The sequence below is a fragment of the Triturus cristatus genome, chromosome 6 (assembly GCF_964204655.1).
Source record: "Triturus cristatus chromosome 6, aTriCri1.1, whole genome shotgun sequence".
Taxonomy (NCBI): domain Eukaryota; kingdom Metazoa; phylum Chordata; class Amphibia; order Caudata; family Salamandridae; genus Triturus; species Triturus cristatus.
Window position 1 is genome coordinate 210,016,724 of NC_140589.1, and position 23,082 is coordinate 210,039,805.

The following is a 23,082-nucleotide window of genomic DNA, read 5'->3' on the forward strand; positions in this document are numbered from 1 at the left end:
ATTGCCGCAATTGCGGAGTCTGTTTGGTATAGTCCGGAAATATAAGGATACGGGTATTGTTAAACTGCAAAGGTTCGTGGGCCCTGGCTTGCTTACGGATCACATCCCTATCATTATAGTTAAGTAGTCTTGCAATCACTGGCCTCGGTCGAGCCCCGGGGGGAGGCTTCGGCATCAGGGCTCTATGCGCCCATTCCACCACAAAGCATTTGGAGAGGGAGTCTATTGGTAGCCAGCTCTATAGCCACTGGGTAAGAAACCTCTCCATATTTCCAGACTCGCAGCCTTCCGGAAAACCAACAAAGCGGAGGTTATTACGCCAGGCCCTACCTTCCGCATCCTCCACCCTAGCTGCCAGACCCCGCTGGGTAGTTTCCAGAGACGCCACTCGTTGCTGCAGGGTAGACACCACATCCTCTACCCCCAAAATCCGAGTTTCAGACTCAGTGATACGTGCCACTGCATTACGCAGGTCCTGGCGCAGCAACATAACATCGGAGCCCACTGCCCCTATTTTGGCATCCAGGGCGTCTCTGGACTGGGTGATAGCTGCCAGGAGGGCAGCATTGTCCGGTACAGCAACCTGGGCCCCGCCCACCGCCCCGGCGGAGCCACCCGGACCAGCAAATTTGTCCAACGTACTTTGTTTGGAGGGTCCTCCACTGGTTTTATCCCTCGTCATGTTGAGTCCGGCAGACCGTATCAACCCCCCCTCCCTTGGGAAGGCGCTGGCACCGTGCCCTCCGACAGGACCTCATAAGGAGCTCAGGACAACACTACTATCCGGCACTGGTCCGCGCAGCCCGATCCAACTGCCGAAGCGGCCGTCCGGAAGTTATTCTTTTGTTTAGCCCTTGCCCATTACTAATCCATTACTTGCAGGGTATGCCCAGACGTCCCTTGCTCACTTTGCCACTGGATTCAAGCTAGCCTGGCTGATTATGGCTGATTAGCCAGAAACCGGTCCCAGGATGCTTGTTTCCGGTCCAGGGAAGACATGGCTTGGCAGTTCGGGCTGGACTGTTCCCATGAGGCACAGGGTCAGACTGATTTGCATATGGCAATGTCTGAACTGGGGTGGCGGAGTAAGCTAAAGAATGATGATGGATTAAACCCAGATCAGTTGACTGGGGGTGAGTGCTTGCATTGTTCAAGACTCCGTCCATCATCCCCTTCGGTTTTGCTTAGTTTGCCCTACTTGGCAGGGTATGCCCAGACGTGGGTCCCTTGCTCACTTTGCCACTGGATTCAAGCTAGTCTGGCTGATGACGGCTGATTAGCCAGAAACCGGTCCCAGGATGCTTGTTTCCGGTCCAGGGAAGACATGGCTTGGCAGTTCGGGCTGGACTGTTCCCATGAGGCACATGGTCAGACTGATTTGCATATGGCCATGTCTGAACTGTGGTGGCAGGGTAAGCTAAAGAATGATGATGGATTAAACCCAGATCAGTTGACTGGGGGCGAGTGCTTGCATTGTTCAACACTACGTCCATCAACCCCTTTGGTTTTGCTTTGTTTGCCCTAATTTTGCAGGGTATGCCCAGACGTGGGTACCTTGCTCACTTTGCCACTGGATTCAAGCTAGCCTGGCTGATGACGGCTGATTAGCCAGGAACCGGTCCCAGGATGCTTGTTTCCGGTCCAGGGAAGACATGGCTTGGCAGTTCGGGCTGGACTGTTCCCATGAGGCACAGGGTCAGACTGATTTGCATATGGCCATGTCTGAACTGGGGTGGCGGAGTAAGCTAAAGAATGATGATGGAGTAAACCCAGATCAGTTGACTGGGGGTGAGTGCTTGCATTGTTCAAGACTCCGTCCATCATCCCCTTCGGTTTTGCTTAGTTTGCCCTACTTGGCAGGGTATGCCCAGACGTGGGTCCCTTGCTCACTTTGCCACTGGATTCAAGCTAGTCTGGCTGATGACGGCTGATTAGCCAGAAACCGGTCCCAGGATGCTTGTTTCCGGTCCAGGGAAGACATGGCTTGGCAGTTCGGGCTGGACTGTTCCCATGAGGCACATGGTCAGACTGATTTGCATATGGCCATGTCTGAACTGTGGTGGCAGGGTAAGCTAAAGAATGATGATGGATTAAACCCAGATCAGTTGACTGGGGGTGAGTGCTTGCATTGTTCAACACTACGTCCATCAACCCCTTTGGTTTTGCTTTGTTTGCCCTAATTTTGCAGGGTATGCCCAGACGTGGGTACCTTGCTCACTTTGCCACTGGATTCAAGCTAGCCTGGCTGATGACGGCTGATTAGCCAGGAACCGGTCCCAGGATGCTTGTTTCCGGTCCAGGGAAGACATGGCTTGGCAGTTCGGGCTGGACTGTTCCCATGAGGCACAGGGTCAGACTGATTTGCATATGGCCATGTCTGAACTGGGGTGGCGGAGTAAGCTAAAGAATGATGATGGAGTAAACCCAGATCAGTTGACTGGGGGTGAGTGCTTGCATTGTTCAACACTCCGTCCATCATCCCCTTTGGTTTTGCTAATCCATTACTTGACACCTAGCAACACACACAACAAAATGGCCTATCTTTTTGCAGTAAAGGCTGAGTCCCGCCTTTCTTGTTTTGCCTTTATCTTGTGCACTGAGAGTCTTTTGAGCTTCTTCAATTTGCATTGGTTCATCCACATTAGCCAGGATCTCAATGTTTTCAGACGTTTTCGGAATCCAGGATTGCCGAATATAACTTCTCTTCTGAGATTTGAAAGACCTCTGTTGAGCATCTATTTAGAGTGTTAGGTATATTAATGTTGTGGAGGTAGACTGATTGGTTACCAAAGACAGAGCGATAGAACGACAATGCCAAGACCCGATAGGTCAAGGCTCCTTACCAGCTGCTGAATGTGGCTAATATTATAAGTTCCTGGTTGCCTTGTTTTAACATCAAAAATCCAAAGTGAGGGGGAGGAGCCAAGATGGCGACCGGAGCAGACGCTTGAGCGCCCGGCTCCGTCGGTCCGTGGCCTCGGACTACTATCCTGATGCCCATCCTCGCCGATTCTCGAGGTGCACCGTGTGCGAAGACGCGCTGACCGCGCTGCTGCTTTCCCGGAGTCTCAACCCGCCCGGATGCCCGAGTTCTGGGTGCTTTTGTCCTCGGCACTGAAACCCTGCGCCCTTACGGCCTTTGCCGGCCTCCTGGAAGCTCCGCAGTTACCGGACCAGCTAGCGCTAACCTGAGCCTTGCGGTCCCGATCTCGCCTCGCACCATGGATCGTTGCCGGATGAGCCCGGGGAGAGACGGCCGGACACCTTCTGCACCCTGTGCCTGACGGGCTGGAGCTGTGGGGTGGGCCCCGGTGCGGTGAGTCTCCTGCCCCGCTCTGAGGACCGAGCTGTGGGGGGCTGCTGCCCCCTTTGCCTATTGCCTAGCCAGCGGCGGGGGGGACCGGCGAGAAGATAAGCGACTGTCGGCCTTTCCTGTTGCGGCGTAGACCTGAGGGGAATTGACCCCTTGCCACGACCCCCCCCCCCTGGCCATTGCACCGTATAGCGGCAAAACATGGCGTTGAGTGCCTGCTCGCGGCTGGGGGGTGATACTCCGGTCTCGCCCGCTGCCCACTTCGCCCTCCCTCTTCCGGACACCAGCTCCACAGTGCCGTCCCGGATTGTTGCCGATGTTGAGACCCAGCTTCCGCTGACATGCGGCTCCGTTCTGGCTGTCCTGCGGGACTTACAACTACAGATGTGCGCTGGCCTGCAGGCGCTGAGTGAGAGGTTTGACCCCATACTGTCGGCTGCGGGCCGTGAGCGCACTGTTTGTCATCCACAGGGCGTGGGTCTCCCGGTGCTCTCGTCCTCTTGCGGGGACGCAGCGGCGGTGTATGATTGTGCTACACTGGTGCCTTCATCTAGCGCTCCCGGCGCCCAGGGTCCACCGCTCTCCACCTCAACTGCGGATACTTTGTCCCCCTGGTCATGGCTGCCTGCTTCATTGTTCCCTGCCTCACCGCGTCCGCGAGGCTATCCTGCTGAGCGATACCTAACGGCTTCGAGGGACCGTCCGCGGTGGCCCACTGCTGCCTTTTTGTGGAACTCCTGTACCTTACTTGCCAGGTTTGGATTTTATGTGGTGCAACGAGGGACCTCAATCGATGGTCGGCGGCCATTTCGTGATCCTACTTCACCATCCTCTCACAAGCGGCCATCTTGTCTTCGTCTGCTCGGGACACGGGGCCTTCACGCAGGAGCTGGTTTAATCCCAAGCCCGCGTTCGGGCCAGGGCTAGACTGACTTCTATCGCTATGGTTTATGGACGGGCGGGCCTGGGACTGTATGTATGTTTTGCGCGCACTCGTCGCGACTTGTATCCCTTGCTTAAACTGTGGTGCCATGGTATCTTTGCATGCCGTTTTTTGGCGTAGAGGGCTCTCAGTGTGTGGGGGCCATAACTGGCTGATGGTTCGGGGCGCTCTGGTGTCCAGTGGGCTCCTCCCCACCTTCTTTTCTGTTTTCTTTCCTTCTTTACTCTGTTCCTACTTTCTCTCTTCTCTATATTTCGGGTTCATTGGGCGACAGGCACTATGCTGGGGGGGGGGGGTAGGCCGTAGCCTCCGCATTGGTGTAGGGTGGGGGGGTAATACTCTGTTCTCAATTAGTTCTATGGGCCTTTCTTCCTTTATGTCTCTGTGCTCTACTTTCTTCGATTCGGGGTCCGGGTGTGGGGTGGATCGAGTGGGGGCGGCTCTGGAGGGGCGCGTACTTGCTCATGTGACTATCCTGATATATCTCTGCACCGCCTCACTGATTGAGATTTTACTCCCATTGTTGTTCTTACTGATGTTGCTGCTCGCCCGTGTGGTGAAGCTATCTTGCGGACTCGAATCTACTTTGCTCTTATCCTTCATTGACTTTTTTCTCTAATAAAATTATCAAAAACTTAAAATTAACCTTCACCTCTCCTTCCCCGGGTTTCGAAGATATCTCCAGTATGTGACTCATAACCTGTTGTTAATCCTGACCGTTGCTGCACGGGGGCTGTAATGTGGGTATCAGTGCTTTACTGTATCGTGGCCGGCCTGACGGTTGTAGGCCCGTATTTGTTCTTTTAAGATGCACGAATAAAGGTTTTTTAAAAAAAAAAACAAAAAAAAAAAAAATCCAAAGTGAGCTCACTGGGCTGTGTGTCTTTTACCGAAGACGGCTGTAAATCATTTTAAGAGATCATTCCACAATCAGCAGAAGGAATTAAGAGAAAAAAACATTCATTGGCAAAGTTTGATTCTGGGGGGAAAAAGCATCAATGGTCCAGATGTTCATGGAAAAAATGTAGGTTGGACAGCTTGCACTAAACATAGTGTGGCTTCTGACATATTGGCCCAGCAACTCTATTGCAGGTTAGTAACTGGGTCTTAGGTTTTCGATGGCGAAACGAGCTGAGCTCCACTGTCAAAAGCCTTGCAGTTCTGCCACCTCCGAAAGAGACAAAGTAAACATAGATTTGGCAGGTGCTGGGCCATTTGTTTATGAAGGAATGCTCTGCACAAAATTTAAATTGATGCCAAAATACGTAATGAGTCTAGATCCCTGAATTCAGTGGAGAGTACGGTTCTATTTTTTACTTTACTACTGAACCTATATTTAAATAAAAGCGACATTAGTTTCCAGAAACATAACATTAAATAGAAATTCAATTCACTGCAAATCTTTTGCCTTTAAGTGTAACTCGGTTTCTAAACCTACACCACCATCCAAGAGTAAACCTTGACTGTTCAACCTTCCTCCCAGCTCAAGAGTTAAATAACAAATAGCACATTCTTAATATTTCAGTGAGCTGCACGGTAGTACTTACCTCCTTCATGGGCAACAGGTGATTTTCTCAAAGTATGCCCCTTGATGCAGTGTGTTAGCACTGACAAAAACAAAATGGCATGAGTTCTATTCAGTTCGGAATAGTGGAGAGCTTGACAGAAGACTAGATATACCATGGGGTATACCTACCTGCTTTTTAGTTTGGATGTGATGATGGGCAGAAGTACTAAAAGTATGAGCATTAATCATGGACTTACGCTTGTCATACATAAGACCTGCAAGGCTATGTTATATTTAACGCAGAACACAGAAATGCCCCTGTATGACGGGCAGGTCAATGAAAGCCTGCAAAATACAATAACTGATCAAATCACTGACCAGTGATTAAGTAATAAAAGGGCTCTCCTATCAAGTAGAGGCATCCCATAGGGAATATCCTCTTTACTATCTCGCTGTCCAATTCATAAACAAGGCCATCTTAGATTTTAGATTGTTTACACCAAAAATAGGACTATAGATCTAAAAACAAGCACTGACAAAGTCAATAGGTCTCAGTTTTAAAAGGATCGCTATAGGTTTTGCCAAATATTTTTGCAAATGGCATGCAAATTCATGTTTTGCATGTACACACGTGGCTGGCAATCTAGCAATCGTTTTTCTATTTAAAAAATAAAAAAAAAATTGCAAAATGGCCAGTGATGTACACACATGCATCATGATGAATGTGCACACATTTGTCAGAGTGAATGGCGGCTTTTTTAAATTTACCATTCTATCATGGCAGATGGCTCCATTAGAATGGTAAATTAAATCCTAAAAAACACAAAAAAGTGTATGCAAAGCTTTGCAGCTGCAAGGGGTTAATAATAATAAAAAAGGAAAAAATAAATACAAATAATGTTAAGACATGAAGCGGTATAGGGAGAACACACCGCACTTTGATCTGAAGAAAATTAAGGTAAGTAAACAAGACAGCCCATTCACTCCCATGGAGTGCTCAATACAAAGTGAAGTATGCAGTGGAAGGTTACAAACCATCACAACAGAACACACCGCGAGAGCGAAATGCTCCTGGGAGGAACAGACACAAGAGCAGGTAGGAAAGCCATTGAATTTTGAGCAGGTACGTGAGATAGATAACAAGCCATCTAATCATGAGCACAAGACCTAAATAAGTGTGCAAGTAACTTCAGACTGCGACACAAAGATCAAATCACATTTGTTACTTTTAATCATCACAAAACCTTTGTGTCATAATCTTGTGTGTACTGTATTAAGATTTACCATGAGCATTCTTACCTTCTTTAGGAGCAATGGCAATAACAGGAGAATGATCTACCATTGTATACAGATCCCTTTTCAGGTACTTATCAAGTTCTATAGTTTTATTTAAAGTGCACTCCGTCATTCCATGATCACTGGTGATAATAACGTTTACTGTGTCCCACAAGTTGGCTTTCTTTAGCTCGTTAACAAGATAGCCCACTTTTCTGTCAACATCAGAAATTACTTCATTCAGGAGTGGGTTATTTGGGCCCAAAATATGGCCAGCCTCATCAGGTTCCTCCCAGTACAGAAGGCCAAAGTTAATTGGTTGTTCACTTGTAAACCATTCAATAAGCTTCCCAACTCGATATTCAAAACGAACAGACTCATTATATTTCATGTAATGAAAAGGCATGTCTCCATGTATTTTAACGTCGGTTCCAGGCCACATGGCAGCCCCGCTTTTATGTCCTTCATGTTGGTTGGTGAGCCATATTGGAGTTGCTTCCTCCCAAAAGTCTGGATCGTAGATATCCATCTTAGTCATAGAGAATGTTTTGTTCAGGACTGGATCGTACATTTCATTGGCAACCATGCCATGATCCTCGCTGAAAAGGCCTGTTACTAAGGTATAATGGTTGGGATAGGTTTTTGAAATAAATATGTTGGTGAGCTGTTTAACATACACTCCACTCCCGATGAAATTTTTGAAATTGGGTGTTGGAACTCTGTAGATGTAATCCCATCGAAATCCATCAAATGATACTATTAAAACCTTGGTTTGGTTTTCTTGAAGACTGAGAGTGTTAGGCAGTAGGAGTAAGGAGACTGTTAAAAATAGGATATGCAGACTGGCAGCCATTGTTGCGGTGTAATGATCTGTCACAAATTAATCCTTTCAGTGCCTAAAAAGAAACAGAAAATGAATTGATTAGTCAAGGAATATTCACAGCAGGGCACTGCTAATAATACTAATATAAATACCAACGCACACTGTGTAATAAAAAAATAAGCTATTTACCTGTATAAACGTTAATGAACTCTTTTAATAAGATCTGGTATGACCACTTATGGTTGTGGAAGGTTAACACTGGCAGCACCTAACTGTGAGGAGTACAAGAAACTGGAACTACTGCTCTGCTCTCATGCACACTGAGATGGTCACCACCTGCCCCATATGATATGAACCCTCCTTGCTACCAACACTAAGGTTCACAGAAGAAAGACTTCTTTTAAGGCACTTTGCTCAGTACCAAGGCACAGCACAAACTTCTAAACAACCTGCACTGGTCCCAGTCCCTCATACGACTAGAGCACAGTTTTCCTCTGCAAACAATTCCATCATTGTGTTCCTTTACATTGCTCAACATTATCAGCTTCTTTACTGGATGCAAACTTCCACGGAGCCAGTAGTGGTGGTCAATCTTTCCCCTCTGTTAGCAAATTCTTACCATCTGTCACTCTGTTGTATTGAACACCAAGTAAAAGTTTAAAAGCTTCACAGGAAAGGTTAAAGAGGCTGTAGAAAATAATGTGGAGACAATTATGCTCAGAGGAGTACCGTGCACCACTTGAGTAGCAAAGCCATCTGCCTGCTAGCATTTCTCCTGCCAGAGTCCCTCAATAGGGTACAGCTACAGATGGTTTGTTGTTCTAGGGTTGGCATCACATTGCGTTGAAGGCAAAGGGGAACTGCTGGGACAGCTATCTGAAGGTCGCAGATTTACTTTGATAATAGGGGAGGTAAGGCAGTGGCATAATAGGCATGAATGTGGAGATTAGTATTGTTATGCGCTGTGGGTGCTTTGCCAAGAGACAACAGGGAGCTGTAACATAGCCACTGAGACAGGTATTTATGTCACCCACCCACTGCATGAGACGTCCTGCATATAAGTTAATCCAAAGGCTCTCTGAGCCACCTGTCACATGTGATGACCTAAGTATACTCTAATCTAAAGGTCTTTTATTGGCCAAGTAGACCACAGGGACCAAGAAGCTCACAAGACCAGAGGAGGTGCTATCAGAAGCACATGTGTGAAGTTAGATATGAACTGAACTAGCCATAGTCGAAGGATACCATAGCTTTCAAAACTCACCTAACACAAACACAAAATAGCGATTCTCCTAATTAAATGCCAAGAGAATCTGGATTTCATTAAAGACACGGAGGCTAACATTATGCATTATTCCTTTAATGCAAACTCCACACAGCCACTTTGAAGTACTACATCACAAACAAAATTGTCCAAAAACTATATGGCTCAACAGGAAATGACGAAACTCCTCAAACAACGAAGAACTTGCATTGCAGAACCAAGGAAAGAAGGCACTCAGTTTGTAGAGGTTTCCAGGTGATGGACACGTAGACACGAACTACTGAGAATTATCTGAAATTGAAGAGGAATATTAGACCATCCTCTATAAGTGTAAGATATTCTAAAAAAATAAATAAATAGCACATAAACAAATACAATGTATATTACAATCTTGAACTATTAAAATGTTACATTTTATTAACCCCTTCGGTGCTCATGACAGAATGGTTCAGTCATGAGCACCATTGCTTGTGTGCTCAAGACGGAATCATTCCGTCATGTGCATATGAGCACTAAACAGCAGAGGGATTTGCTTGTTTTGGGTCTTGGGAGGTGGGAAAGAGCTTTCCAAATCTCCTGAGGCTTTTTCTATTTCCAATGTAATGACAATCGCGTGCATGGTGAGCTGATGTCATTACATTGAAGCTGAAACTTAGTTTCAGTTTTGATGCTCATGGGGCTATCTCAGCCCCTGAGCACCGAAACACACAAGAGAAGAATCGTTGGGAAGGGAAGAAATCTCCCCTTTCCAATGGTACCCCTCCCTAGTGGATCCATGCTTGGGGATTGCGCAAGCAGGGATCCACCTACTAGGCACCAGGGAGAAAGGAGCAGGGGATTCTGGGTGGGAAAGTGTTGGGGGATCCACACAAGCCACACCTCCCTGCACTCCCCCGGGTGTCTAGTTTTCAAAATGTGTGGGGTTGGTAGGTTTCCCTAGATGGCCGCCGAGCCGGGGAGAAAAAACGCAGGTGCCCCCCTTGCAAAACCTGGTCGTTTTGTGATAAAAATGATCTATGCTTCCACAACACGTTGTAGGTCCTTGCCTGTCACAGGTACTTGGCGAACCCACACAAGTAGAGGTTCAATTTTTATCAGGAGACCTGGGGGAATGCTGGGAGGTAGGAAATTTGTGTCAGCCCGGTGATCCAACAACTTTCCCACACAGAAATGTGAAAAAAATTGATTTTTTCAGCTAAATTCGATGTTTTGAGGGGATTCTGGGTAGGAAAATGTTGGGAGATCCATGCAAGCCACACCTTGCTGCACTCTCCCAGGTGTCTAGTTTTCAGAAATGTGTGAGTTTGGTAGGTTTCCCTAGATGGCCGCTGAGCCCGGGACCAAAAACGCAGGTGCCTCCATAGCCTGTTGCGTGAACTTTGCGCACCCACACAAGTGAGGTACCAATTTTATCGGAAGACTTGGGGAAATGCTGGGTGGGTGGAAGTTAGTGGCTCCCTGCAGATTCCAGAACTTTCCATCATAAAAAGTGAGGAAAATTTGTGTTTTATTTTAACAAAGATTGGGCTTTGCAAGGGATTCTGGGTAACATAAACTGGTGGCAGCCACAGAATTCACCCCATCCTGGAATCACCTGGATGTCTAGTTTTTAAAAATGTACAGGTTTGCTAAGTTTCCCTAGGTGCCAGCTGAGCTAGGGTCCAGAATCCACAGCTAGGCACATTGGAAAAAATGGGTCAGTTGTCACTGGAAAAATATGATGTCTCCACGTTGCATTTTGGGTCATGGGTACTAGGCATACCCACACAAGTGAGGTACCATTTTTATCTGGAGGCTTTGGGGAATGTTGGGTGGGTGGAAGTTTGTGGTTACCTGCCTGCAGATTTCAGTGCATCCCATCACAGAAACGTGAGGAAAATTAGTTTTTTTGACATAGTTTGAGGTTCACATGGGATTCTGGGTAACAGAACCAGGTGAGAGCGCCTCACAAGTCACCCATCCTGGATTCCCTGGGTGTCTAGTTTTCAAACATGTACAGTTTTGCTAGGTTTCCCTAGATGCTGGCTGAGCTAGGGTCCCAAATCCACAGCTAGGCTCATTGCAAAAAAGGGTTGATTTTCTGTTTTCTCGAGCGCTGGCATTTCTTTCTCTATATATTTCAGATCTGGCTTTTGTCCTTGATCTGCCTCTGTTTCTCTTTATCTCCTCTACTCTCTTTCCATGTTTTCTTTCCTTGCATCTTCCTTCTCCTTTCCCTCTTCCTCACCTGTCTTTCTTTTTATATTTCTATGAATGATTATTTTATTTTCTTCTTTAGGCTTTTATTGGTTTCTATTTTTTCCCAATTTGTGTAACCAGCGTCTTTTGTCTCCTTTGTTGTATTTTGCAGTTCTACATCATTGTGATTATTCCCCTATTTCTCAAACATTACCATGTTTAATGTTGTATCGTGGAACGTTCGTGGTTTAGGTCATCCTTTCAAGCATCAAAAGGTACTTTCTCATTTATCAAAACTTAATTGACAGATTGCTTTTTTGCAGGAAACCCCCTGTAATGATGTTGAATCTCTTTAACTCAAGCGTCAATGGGTGGGTCAGGTTGTTTTCTTTCCAGCTATCAATCGTAAAGGTGGTGTTGCCATCCTCCGTCATAAATCTTTCAAACTACAAATTATATCAACTGAAAAGTATACGAGTGGATGATGGGTAATAATATACTTCAGGCCACGGTCCATAATGAACATGTCACCTTTTTTTAAATATTTATGGGCAGGTTAAACCTGATCCGGACTTTTGGCACAATATCAAATTAAAATTACCCTCAATTACTAACCCCAATATTATTGTTGCTGGAGATTTTAATAATTGGCTTTATCCTTTCTCTGATAGGAAATCAGATTGTAAATTTCGACCTGACAAATCTCACAAAGCTTTTCAAGCTGCCATTGCATCTCGTCCACTCTATGATGCTTGGAGAACTAGTAATCCTGATAGTCATGAATTTACATTTTTCTCCAATATTCACCATACTATGTCTCGCATTGATTATGTTTAGATTTCAAAATCATTACTCCCTTCGCTCCAATCTTCCGAGAATATTTCTATTTTTATTTCTGACCACGCCCCAATTTCAGTTTCTCTTTATTTGTCCCTTGCCTCTTCCAGACAGGCTCGATGGAGATTTAATAATTCCTTATTATCCGATCAATCCTATATTCTAAATGCTACTTCCTTCAAACAGAATTTTTTCAAAATCAATAAGTCAAGTGACACCTCTGTTCATAACAATTGGGATGCCTTCAAAGCTTTGTTCAGAGCTTTTACCATTACCTATAATGCTAGGAAGAAACATTCTTTGAACTCCCAATACATCTCCTCCCTCAATCATATTAAGACCCTTGAACATTCTTACTATACCTCCAAATCTCCTGTTCACCTCCCTGATCTTATTAAGGCTAAATCTGACTTAAACAAATTGGCCACAACTGATGCTTGTAATATTTTACTTTAAAATAAAATCTAAATATCATGGGGGACAAAACAAAGCGGGTAGAATGCTGGCTAATTATTTAAAAGTCAAATCAGAAAGGAAAGCCATAAGCCCTATTCATAATACCCTTACCAATACTTTATTACATTCTGATTCAGATATCATCAATGCATTCCAGACTTATTACAATTCATTAGAAAGAATGACACCCACACCACCATAACTGACATGCAGTCCTTTTTTGATGGCCTCCCCTCTCCTAATTCTCTTCCGGATGCTATGGCCCTCTTGGAAAAATCAAATCCTTAAAGAGAGCTAAGGCCCCTGGTCCAGACGGCTTTTCTATTGAACTAATATCTCCTTTCTCATCTATTTTTGCTCCGCACTTACTTGAGCTTTTTACCTCCTTTCTTGAATTCTAAACCTGAAGGTTCCTTCCTTGATGCTCTTATTGTAATTCTCACTAAACCCAAAAATGATTTCTCCCTTTGTCAAAATTACCATCCAATCTTTTAATCAACTATGACTGTAAAATATTTGCGAAAAGTCTTGCCTCTAGACTGGAAGGGGTTAATCCCCTACTTATTAAACCTGATCATTCTGGTTTTATTAAGGATTAAATCCACACAGAAGGAGCGTACAATTATTATGAATTCATCCACAATTGATTATTGAAGTCCATAAATAATAAAAAATTCCAATGCAAGCTTCCTTGTCCACTTGTCTTTATTGACACTTGTTCCAAACTCTTCAAAACACAAATCAATCAATATTTTAATACAGCCAGCCTACGCGTTTCGTCCCCCATGGGACATCATTAGGGCCGTAAAAAGAATCTGGAGAAGGGTATCCTGAACCTCTAGCCACATTATCTCTTGATGCTGAAAAAGCTTTTGATCGTATAAATTGGCAATTCATGTTCAAAACTCTTCAATGGTTTGGTTTTGGCCCCAAATTTATTCGTTCATTAAATTATTATATTCAGGTCCCCGTGCATGTGTATCTGTCAATGGTCTTTTATCCCCCTTATTTTAAATTACACAGAGGTACAAGACAAAGCTGTCCCCTTTCACCGCTTTTATTTCTTTTATGTCTTGAACCCTTTCTTGAGCGCATTCGCTACAACCCTTTGATATCTGATTTCTTCATAATTCCGATGATATTAAATTATCTGCTTATGCAGATGATATCTTGATTTCCCTTTCTAAACCCTTATTCTCCTTACCTCCTTTTTTACAGGAAATTGACTTATACTCTAAAATATCAGGCTATAAATAAAATTTCTCTAAAACTGAAATTTTACCCTCAAACCCATTATGTTATCAATTCATGTTTTATGACCCCAATTTTAAATAGTGCTCATCAAAAGTTAAATACCTTGGAGTATGGTTTGTTCCTACCATTTCCCAATCTCTTACCCATAATTTTAATGCTTTGAAAATTAAAATTCAAAACTTACTCTCTTCTTGGTCTCCTCTACATTTGTCCTGGTGGGGCAGATTGGATATCATCAAAATGATGATTGGTCCGCTCATTTTGCTACTTCTATCTATGTTACCTGTTAAAATTCATAATTATTATTTTAACCAAGTCAACTCTATTTGTATAAAATTTCTCTGGAACAACAAACCTGCCCGTATTGCTTTAACTAAATTGATCAAACCAAAGAATGAAGGGGGTGTACGATTTCCTAATTTTAAATTATATCACTCTGCCTTTCTAATTAGACAGATGTGTGCTCTGAACAGACATACCACGATGATCCAATACCTAGCTGGATTAACTTTGAACGTTCTCTAGTACATTAATTTTCTTTTCATGATATCCGTTTTATGTCCAATTGCACCATTATATCTAGATATCCTATTTTAAAATACTCCCAACATTTAGTACATTAACTGTTCACAGATGGTTCTAATTTTTATCAAGCCTTCCTTGCCTCTTCTTTTTGGTACAGTAAATTTATTAAGTGTCGCTATAAATCCTTTTACTTCAAACAATGGAAAGAGAAGAATATTCTATATGTTCACCAACTTGTATCCCATAACTCTGTTTTACCTTTTAACACATTACAAGAATGCTATGATCCACCATCTTCGTACTTATCTCAATATTCTCAACTAGCACAGGCACTTTAATCATTTCTTTCAACTTATAACTTTCCTTCTAATAGTACTGCATTTATTCCCTTAACCCCTTTATATAACATCACTCCTGATTTTAATCCTAAAGCTTCCTTTATATATAAAAATCAATCTACGCCTATCTCTGAAAGACCAAAATCCCCCATTGAACTAACTTGGGAACTAGACCTGCCCATTTCCCTTCCGTCACAAAAATGGGACAAATTATAGCATTACGTTTTTTCCACCTCTAGAGCCGCCTACATTACTCAATCTTTATTTTTACTTTATAACATAGCTGTTAGGACTCCGGTATTTTTGCACAAAATTAATCCTTCTTCCTCTCCTCTTTGCAAGTCATGCCTTTCCACTAATGTTACATTATCTCATTTTATTTTTCACTGTCCCAATATCCCAAAAATTTGGAATTCCGTCTGGGCCAAATGGTCCAAAAATGTTCATGTACGTATCCCCTATCAATCCAAAATGTTTTTCTTGGATCTATGTCAATATTCTCATGATTCAGTATTAACGTTGAAACTGCTTGATCTTTTTATTGCTCTTGCATTTAAAGTTATACTCTCTTGCTGGAAAGACAATTCCAAAATATGTATTCTAACATGGTGGAATCTTATTTGTGACAAGCATACAATTTCTACTGTTTCATCCTCATCTGTATCGCAAAGTCTGATTTACTTTGGTTACCTTTTACTACTTTTCTATCTTCATATTCCTCCTTACAATACCTTTTTACTTGATAATTCCCCTTCCTCTCTTTTCTCCTTCCAATTCCATTCCTTTATCTTTTCTCTTTTCTATCCCTTTCCCCATTACTATTTTTTAGAAAAAAAAAAAATATTTAAATATTTTAAGAGGTACCCCAATCTTGCTTGATTTTAGATAGTTACATAGGGTTGTTCTTTAAAATGTCTTTCTTCCTTATAATGTATTATTGCTCTTATATATTGTGTCTTATGATATGTTACTTTGTTCCTTATGTTGTTTCTGGTACATGTTTTATTACCCAATAAAAATTATTTAACAAAAAAAGAATTCTACATAATATGACATTTATCCCAATGCTTTTACTGTCTGCTAACACATGTCCTGCTGAGATTGCAGATCTCGAAGAATTAAGTGACCTATAACTAAGGCCCCTACCAAACTGTTCTACTAAGAAATTAACCACTTCAACTATAGGAGCTTCCACAGGACTCAAGTCTCTCTCCAAGCACCAGCGTACCCATGTTTTCCATATTTCATTGTATCTATAGCGATTTCTTTGAGCTCAGGAACCCTCAACGAGCTAGCCCCTCAGCCATTCCCAAAAGACCCGACATCTCACTAGATCGCCTGACTCTTTCCATGCAAGAAGGTTCAAAATTCCAGTCTAAACCAGATGGTGTTCTCTTCCATCTATGTCTCTTAAAAGGCCTTCCTCTGCCGGTAGAAGCAAGGGAATATCACAAGCCAATTCCAAGGTCATTGGGAACCAAGCCTGGGATTGCCAGAAGGGAGTTACTAGTACCAAGGAACATAGCTCCTGTCTTACCTTCTGGAGAACCCTCTGTATCATTGCAAAGGGGTAAAGGCGTAAGCTCGTGCTCCCCTCCAGGGTTGCAGGAATGCATTGACTGCCTGAGCACCCGGGTCTGGCATCCAGCTGAAGAACTTCATTTGAAATGTCAACCTGCTTGAAAAGGGATCCCCTCCAAAGGACCCCATAAGTGATAGATACTTCTGAAGCAGCTCTCGTTCAGCTTCCATCGTTGTAGTCTTGTAGGAACCTCGAGTTCCAATCTGAAGCAATATTATTTTTCCCCGGTAAGTACTCTTCTCTCAAGCTGATCTTGTGTTCTAGACAGAATATCCATATTCTTTTGGCGAAATCCAACAAGATTGAGGATTTTGTACCCCCTAAAAAATTTAAGTATGCCACTGCCGACACATTGTGCCTTTTTAACATGACAGTTCTGCCCTTCAGAGAGTGTTTGAAGCTCATTAGGGCATAGAGACCTGCTGTCAACTCCAGATAATTTATGTGGTGGAACCTCTCCATATAAGACCATAAACCTCCTATGTTCTGGTTGCCTAGACGTGCACTCCAGCAATAAGGTTTGCATTAGATTAGAGTATATATTTCGGGGAACTCCCAAAGATTTCCCTGCCATTCCAGGCATCGGTGTTCTCCAACCACCAGTCCAATTCTAATCTGGCATCTTGATCTAAAATTACCCTGTTCCCATACCATGATACTTCTCCTAGACCTCTCGCTTTCACCCTCTGTAGAGCTCGATAATGTACAGGGCCAACAAATATGGCTCGAATAGAAGAAGAAACGAGACCTAGGAGCCTGGCTAGCCCTCTCTAGGTTATAGTGTCCTGTCTGAACACAAATCTTGTCTCCTTTGGAATCTTGGTCATTTTCTCCTCAGGCAATAGAAGAAGGGTCTTTATTGTGTCTGTCGTGAAACCCCAAAAACTCTAGGGACCTGGAAGGAACCAGAATGGACTTCTCCTTGTTTATTATGAAACCCAAACTCTCTAGAAGATTTACCACCTGTTCCAGATCCTTTAAAATCTGAGAATGATATTGGGACATTATGAGGATATCGCCTAGATAAACAATTAACCTCATTCCCCCACCTCCCTCTGAAATGCTGCAGTCACTATCATTAACTTGGTGAAACACAAAGGAACCAAGGAAAGCCCAAAGGAAAGTGCCTGAAACTGAAATAGACGGTGATTCCATATGAACTGAAGGTAACCTTCAAGTCCAACTTCACAAGCCAGTCTTTTTCTAGTAGAATGTCTCTCAAGAGATGGAGTCCCTCCATCTTGAAATTTCTGTAGACTAGAAATCTGTCCAAGTGCCTACGATTTATAAGTGGTCTCCATCCTTTGCCTTTGTTTCTCCACAAGCAAGAGTCTACTTAAAAAAAACTTGCCATTCCCAAGGAACCTCTACGATTGCACCTTTTTATATCAGAGACCACCTCTTCTTCTACCACCTTCTTTATGTTGCTCTAAAGTATGTTTTTATTCACTTGGGAGAAAGGATTGGACTGGGACCTCTGCAAAATCTATTTTGAGGCCCTGAACAGTTTCCAGGACCCAAGGGTATTGTGTAATTAATTTCCAAGCATGGGAAATAAACTTGAGTCGACCCCCCACTTTTACTGAGGAAAAATAAATATGAAAATTGGATCCATGTCCATGGGATCTGAAGCCTCTGGTACGAGTGGTTCGTCCCCGGGGTGGAATGACTGAGGTACCATGCTGGTAACCTCTACCGAAACCTCTTTGTCTGATGTTGGGCATTTGAGTACCTTGGCCAGTAAAAAGGCCCCTTCTTCCGGCCTGACAAAAAACACTAGGATTAAAAACCCTTCTCATATTTGTCTGTGTTTTGTCCAAGGTTGTGGACGTACCACATATTTTCCTATTGTTTTAATCATAGCCTCTCCAAACAGGAGGTCTTTGGGGTTTTCGGAGGGTTCTTTATCCGCCATGTCTCCTAATTTTGGGTGGATCTTGCTTAGGACAACCCTACGTTCGGCCTTCAGCCCTGCATTGGCGTTTCCTAAAAGATTAAAGCTCTCTGGCTTCAGACCCTAAGTAGATTCATATCTACTTGGGTCCCATTAATATGGGTCTCCTCTGTCATGCCGATTATTCTAGCTAAGGGGCCTAGGATGTCAAGAAAACTTTCTAGGCAAGCCTTAAGGGATCTTTCTGAGGTTTCTCCCCAGATTGAATAAAAAGGTGATAAGCTCAGGACACAGGTTCGGGGTTAGGCAAACTTTTTTTGGGATCACTGGTCTAGAGCACTCAGCTCACAAGAGGTTACGTGCCTCTTTATCTAGGGGATTTCTTATCCACCTTCTAATAAATATCAACACATGATCTTGAGGCCACCATTCGGCACTTCTTGGATGGCTGACGTTATGTGGGGAAAACATATCCTGACCAACGGGATCTATTATTATCCCCTTAGAGGATGATGGGCATTCCTCCTCGGTGAAGAGGCCTTCAATGTCCATATCATCCTGATCCAGGTTAAGGATGTATTCGAGTAATTCTTCACTCTGATGCCCTTGCTCTTCCATGGCAGTATCTTCTGCTGTACTCGGAGCACTTAAGATATGTGTGCCACTTTGGACACCTGTGTGAGTTGTGCTGCGCAGGACACCCAAGACTTTAGAGGGGCTTTGACCTCCTGATCTGTTTGAGGTGCTTAAACCGCCATTATGCGTTAAGGTTCTTAGACCTCCAATAGGAGTTGCGGTGCTTGGACCTCCCAGTATGCATTGAGGTGCTTAGACCTCCATTATGCATTGAGGTGCTTGGACCTCCATTATGCGTTGAGGTGCTTAGACCTCCAGTATGAATTGAGGTGAGACCTCCCAATATGCTCATGAAAGCTGCCCCTTCAATGTTAACTTTTTTGAGTCTTTTGACCCCTTTCTTACCGCAATCAGACTTCCCCTGAGGTGGTTTCCAAGTCACAATCCTCATCAGAGATTAGGGAACTCTTATTTGGCCTGACATGTTGCAAGGCATCGCGCATACATGTGCGCATCTCCGGTTGTATATTTTTTTTTTAAAGTAAAATTCTTCATTAATATTTGGGGCATCAGGGGCATGAGTTTCAGCATCAGACATAATGTACGGGTTAATTTAGGCTAAATAGCAGCAAAAGATATATATATTTTTTGGGGGGAGAGGGGTGGGGGTGGCGGTTAAAGCATTTAACCAGACCAGAAAAACTGTTTGAAGGATTAATTATCCCCTCAACAAGGGGAAGAACCGTGTAAGCTTTGCCTAATATTAAAATAATCTAGTGCTAAGCTTTTACAATTAATAATAGGCTACACTATGGTCATGAATAAGGGAAAAGGTTTCCATAAATTGGAAACTAATAAACAATATCTAAAATAAAGAAAACAGCATAAAGATATTAAAGATACAAAATTGGAGATACTTATCTGTGTGGAGCTGCATTTATAAGAGGCAGATTGTACTGTAGGCATGCCTTTTAGGATCTAGCTGTATACTATTCTAGAACAATTTCATTTGTGATGTAATCCTTCAAAGTGGCTGTGTGGAGTTTGCATTAAAGGGATAATGCATAATGGTAGCCTCCGTTCTTGTAGTGGAATCATTTTCAAGAAAGGCCTCAAAAATGGTTGTCCAAAGTGGTCAATGAAACATTCTCGTGTGCTTAAAACTATATATCTCTAATCTTCCAAAACTAAGTAGTAGCTCAAAGCCAAACCCTCAGCAAGAGGACATGCAAAATTATCACAGATGCACACATTTTCCGGTACATAAATGGGTGTTACGAGTGACTACCTTACCAATATAGACAACACCTATAAAATCCCACCTGGACAGTGATGTGAGGTTGGAAACAGACCAAACAGAAGACCAAAACGGCACAGCACTGCAAGAGCACAGCAGAAACACCTAGTGTAGATTATACTGTTTGCTGTAGCCCACATTCTAAGGTGGTGCACTGAATCTCATGCATCACGTTTACTATATGGTGCTCATTCAGAAAGCACGGACATCTCCCCAACATGAAGTTTAAAGGTTTAGTCAAGGGACCACATGGAAACCTGCAGACTGGCACAATACTCAAAAACAACAAAAGAGTGACTGTTATATCTAGAAAATAGAACAGCACAGGGAAAGACTTGTTTCTTTAAAAGAACCCTCACTCACCAACCTGGTTGGTGACATGCTTCAACATTGGGTTCCCACCAGAGAGGCCGAATGCCTCCCTGGTGTGCTACAACGCCTGAGTTACAGCGGAGCAGTTTTTTTTGTGCAAGGATGTGAGTGTGGTGAGTAATGTGAATTTAAAAGGTGGCAGGTTTTAACCAGAACTAATTTTAATGGTGGAAAACCGGCGACCGTTAAAAAAGTGTGACGGACGTTGACTGGCTGGTTAGGTTGACCAGGACCGTCCGATTTTATAAAATGAGTGATAGAAAATGGTCAACATGTTTCAGCTTATCTATGCATGTTCGCTAAGCATTCATCAGGACCGAAAAAGTTCCATGGCAGTATGCGCTCGCTAAGGCGCACCCTAACCAATGGAACTGTGTGAACGGTAAAACTCACGGTTCTACCTGTTAGGCCGCCTGGGATTTCCTAGGCCACTAGACTCTGTAAGATAAATTAACATGACACACATAGAATATGTACAAAACAATCAGTGGTCAATTGTTTCAATGCTATCCAAATGGTGTAGAGTGTTTTAGCAATCCCGTGCTGAGTAAGGAAAGCGTTTACAAATTGTGACAACACTAGTGTCCTTATCTCTGGCATCCGTGTCCATTCAATATAGCCACTCCGTACATAAACATTATCCTTTTAACGGAGGGGTCCAAACTACAGAAGAACCCACTGTAGTATATTCAACCCTCTCGATGAAGGCGATTACGCGCATATAATTTACGCGTGTATAGAGTGTGTAATATAATCATTACTATTAGTGTTCAGTAACTCGTGCTCCTCAAAAACATACATGAACGTTAAAAAAGAGCTATGCGGGTGGGTAAAAGCGCATGGGCATATGTATGTATATGCGAAACGACGCTACTAGCATGGAAAACATAGCAGCTTACATAGGACCTGTACTCGTTTTGCGTCATGGGTCCGGGAGGGGGGGAATCGGTATGCTGATAGGTTCTAAGACAAAAGGAGCCAGAACGTAAGCGTTGAGAAATGGAAAATAAGTACAAAGGGAACCCGTCCTGGACCCCCAGTAAACTTACTTCTATGCTCACATACTCCCGTGAGGCACCTAGCGCTATCCTCCTCGGCCCGAATGTTGCCGCGTAGCGTCAGTCACGAATAGAAATGATTGCTTAGCGGTCACGTGACACCGGCCGAGCGCGTATGATGCGTTACGTCTGGGTTACGGTGTAGTAACAACTAGACTGAGCGGAAGTAGGGGTATAGGACTGAACTTTATTAGTCAATCTCGGGAACAAAATTTGAACAAATCCAATTCAGTTCAGTCAGAACAGATATTTATTAGTCAGTCTCGGTAACCAAATTATGAACAGATCTAATTCTGTGCAGTGAGATCGGATGTTATTTTAGAACTCAGTTTCATCAGAAACAGAATTAAATGTCAAACAGACGTGATAGTGGTGGGGATAGCTCTATTGCTTATGCAGTGATCGTGGTTAATGGTGTGAAGGGCGAATTGGACAAAGGCACTTCCAACAAATAAATCTACGATCATTTTCCCTGTAGTAGTTTGAAATAGGACGAAATCGCCAATTCTAGTTTGAATTGCAATTGAACAGATACAGCCTTTGGTGGGGGATTGTTGGTGCAATACACTTCAAAAGATAGTACCTGGATAGATCCCTAATCAAAAGGATGTGCTTGAGATCTGGATAGCGCTGTTCAGAAAGGAAATGGCAGTTAACGTTTAAGAACTGTGCCCCATGGGATATTGTCATTAAGTCCTGTGCGGTGTGTGGACAAACGATAAATCCACCGCTGTTCTTTTTCAAAGAGCGTCTGGTGGTTGTTTGAACCTACATAGGGTTGTTCGATAATAGTCCAGCTCAGATCGTTCGTGGTGTGATTGGACAGTAGGAAATGTTCTGTGAGTTTTGTGGTGCTCTTGCGACAGCGAATATTACTCCGATGTTCACAAATTCGTTGTTTTATTTTCCGTGCTGTCATTCCCACATACCAGAGTCCACAAGGGCATGGGATCAGGTATATCACGTTGGTAGAGTTACAGTTCCTGTGGGACCTTTGCACCCATTGTTTGTCGGGTTCCAGTGATAGTTGTTTTGTGGTGGAAGTTAAATGACAGACACTGCACGACCCACAAGGGAAGTGGGGGAAGGCCCCATGTACTCAGAATCGTCCTGTCGGCGTTCTTCTCCGATTTTCTAGGGCGTGTGTGCACGAGTGTGTCCTTAATGCTCCTTGCTCTTTCATAGGAGAACAAAGGTTTCTCCCAAATGTGGTTGTTTCTCTCCAGGATTGTCCAATGTTTCTTGATAGATTTACTAACTGCATTGGAAGCTGCGTTGTACGTAGTCACCCACGTCAGAGGTGTAGTCTTGGTAGTTCTTGCAGGGTTTTCTTCTAGAAGTGCTTCCCTATTTTGATTCCTAGCCCTCTTACAGCTCTTTTTGAGGATCTTATCCGGATAGCCTCGATTCTTCAACTTGACTGTAAGGTCTTCGGCCTGTATTTTGAAGTCCGTGACCTCACTGCAGTTGCGTCTGAGCCGTAGGTATTGGCCAAAGGGGAGATTCTCCCGCAATGGGCGAGGGTGGTAGCTGGAGAAGTGAAGAAGATTGTTCTTAGCCGTTGGTTTATGATGCGTCCTGGTCCGGAAT

The 23,082-nt window shown here is 43.6% G+C and overlaps 1 protein-coding gene across 1 annotated transcript in view; it reads right to left on the reverse strand.

Annotated features, from left to right (window-relative positions):
• Window positions 1-23,082, reverse strand: part of ENPP5 (ectonucleotide pyrophosphatase/phosphodiesterase family member 5) — a 250,896-nt gene that overhangs the window by 117,801 nt on the left and 110,013 nt on the right. The window contains exon 3 of the mRNA XM_085610543.1: window positions 7,063-7,934. Coding sequence (XP_085466669.1) covers window positions 7,063-7,891 — 829 coding nt within the window. The 5' untranslated portion in view covers window positions 7,892-7,934. The remainder of the gene's footprint in view (window positions 1-7,062; window positions 7,935-23,082) is intronic.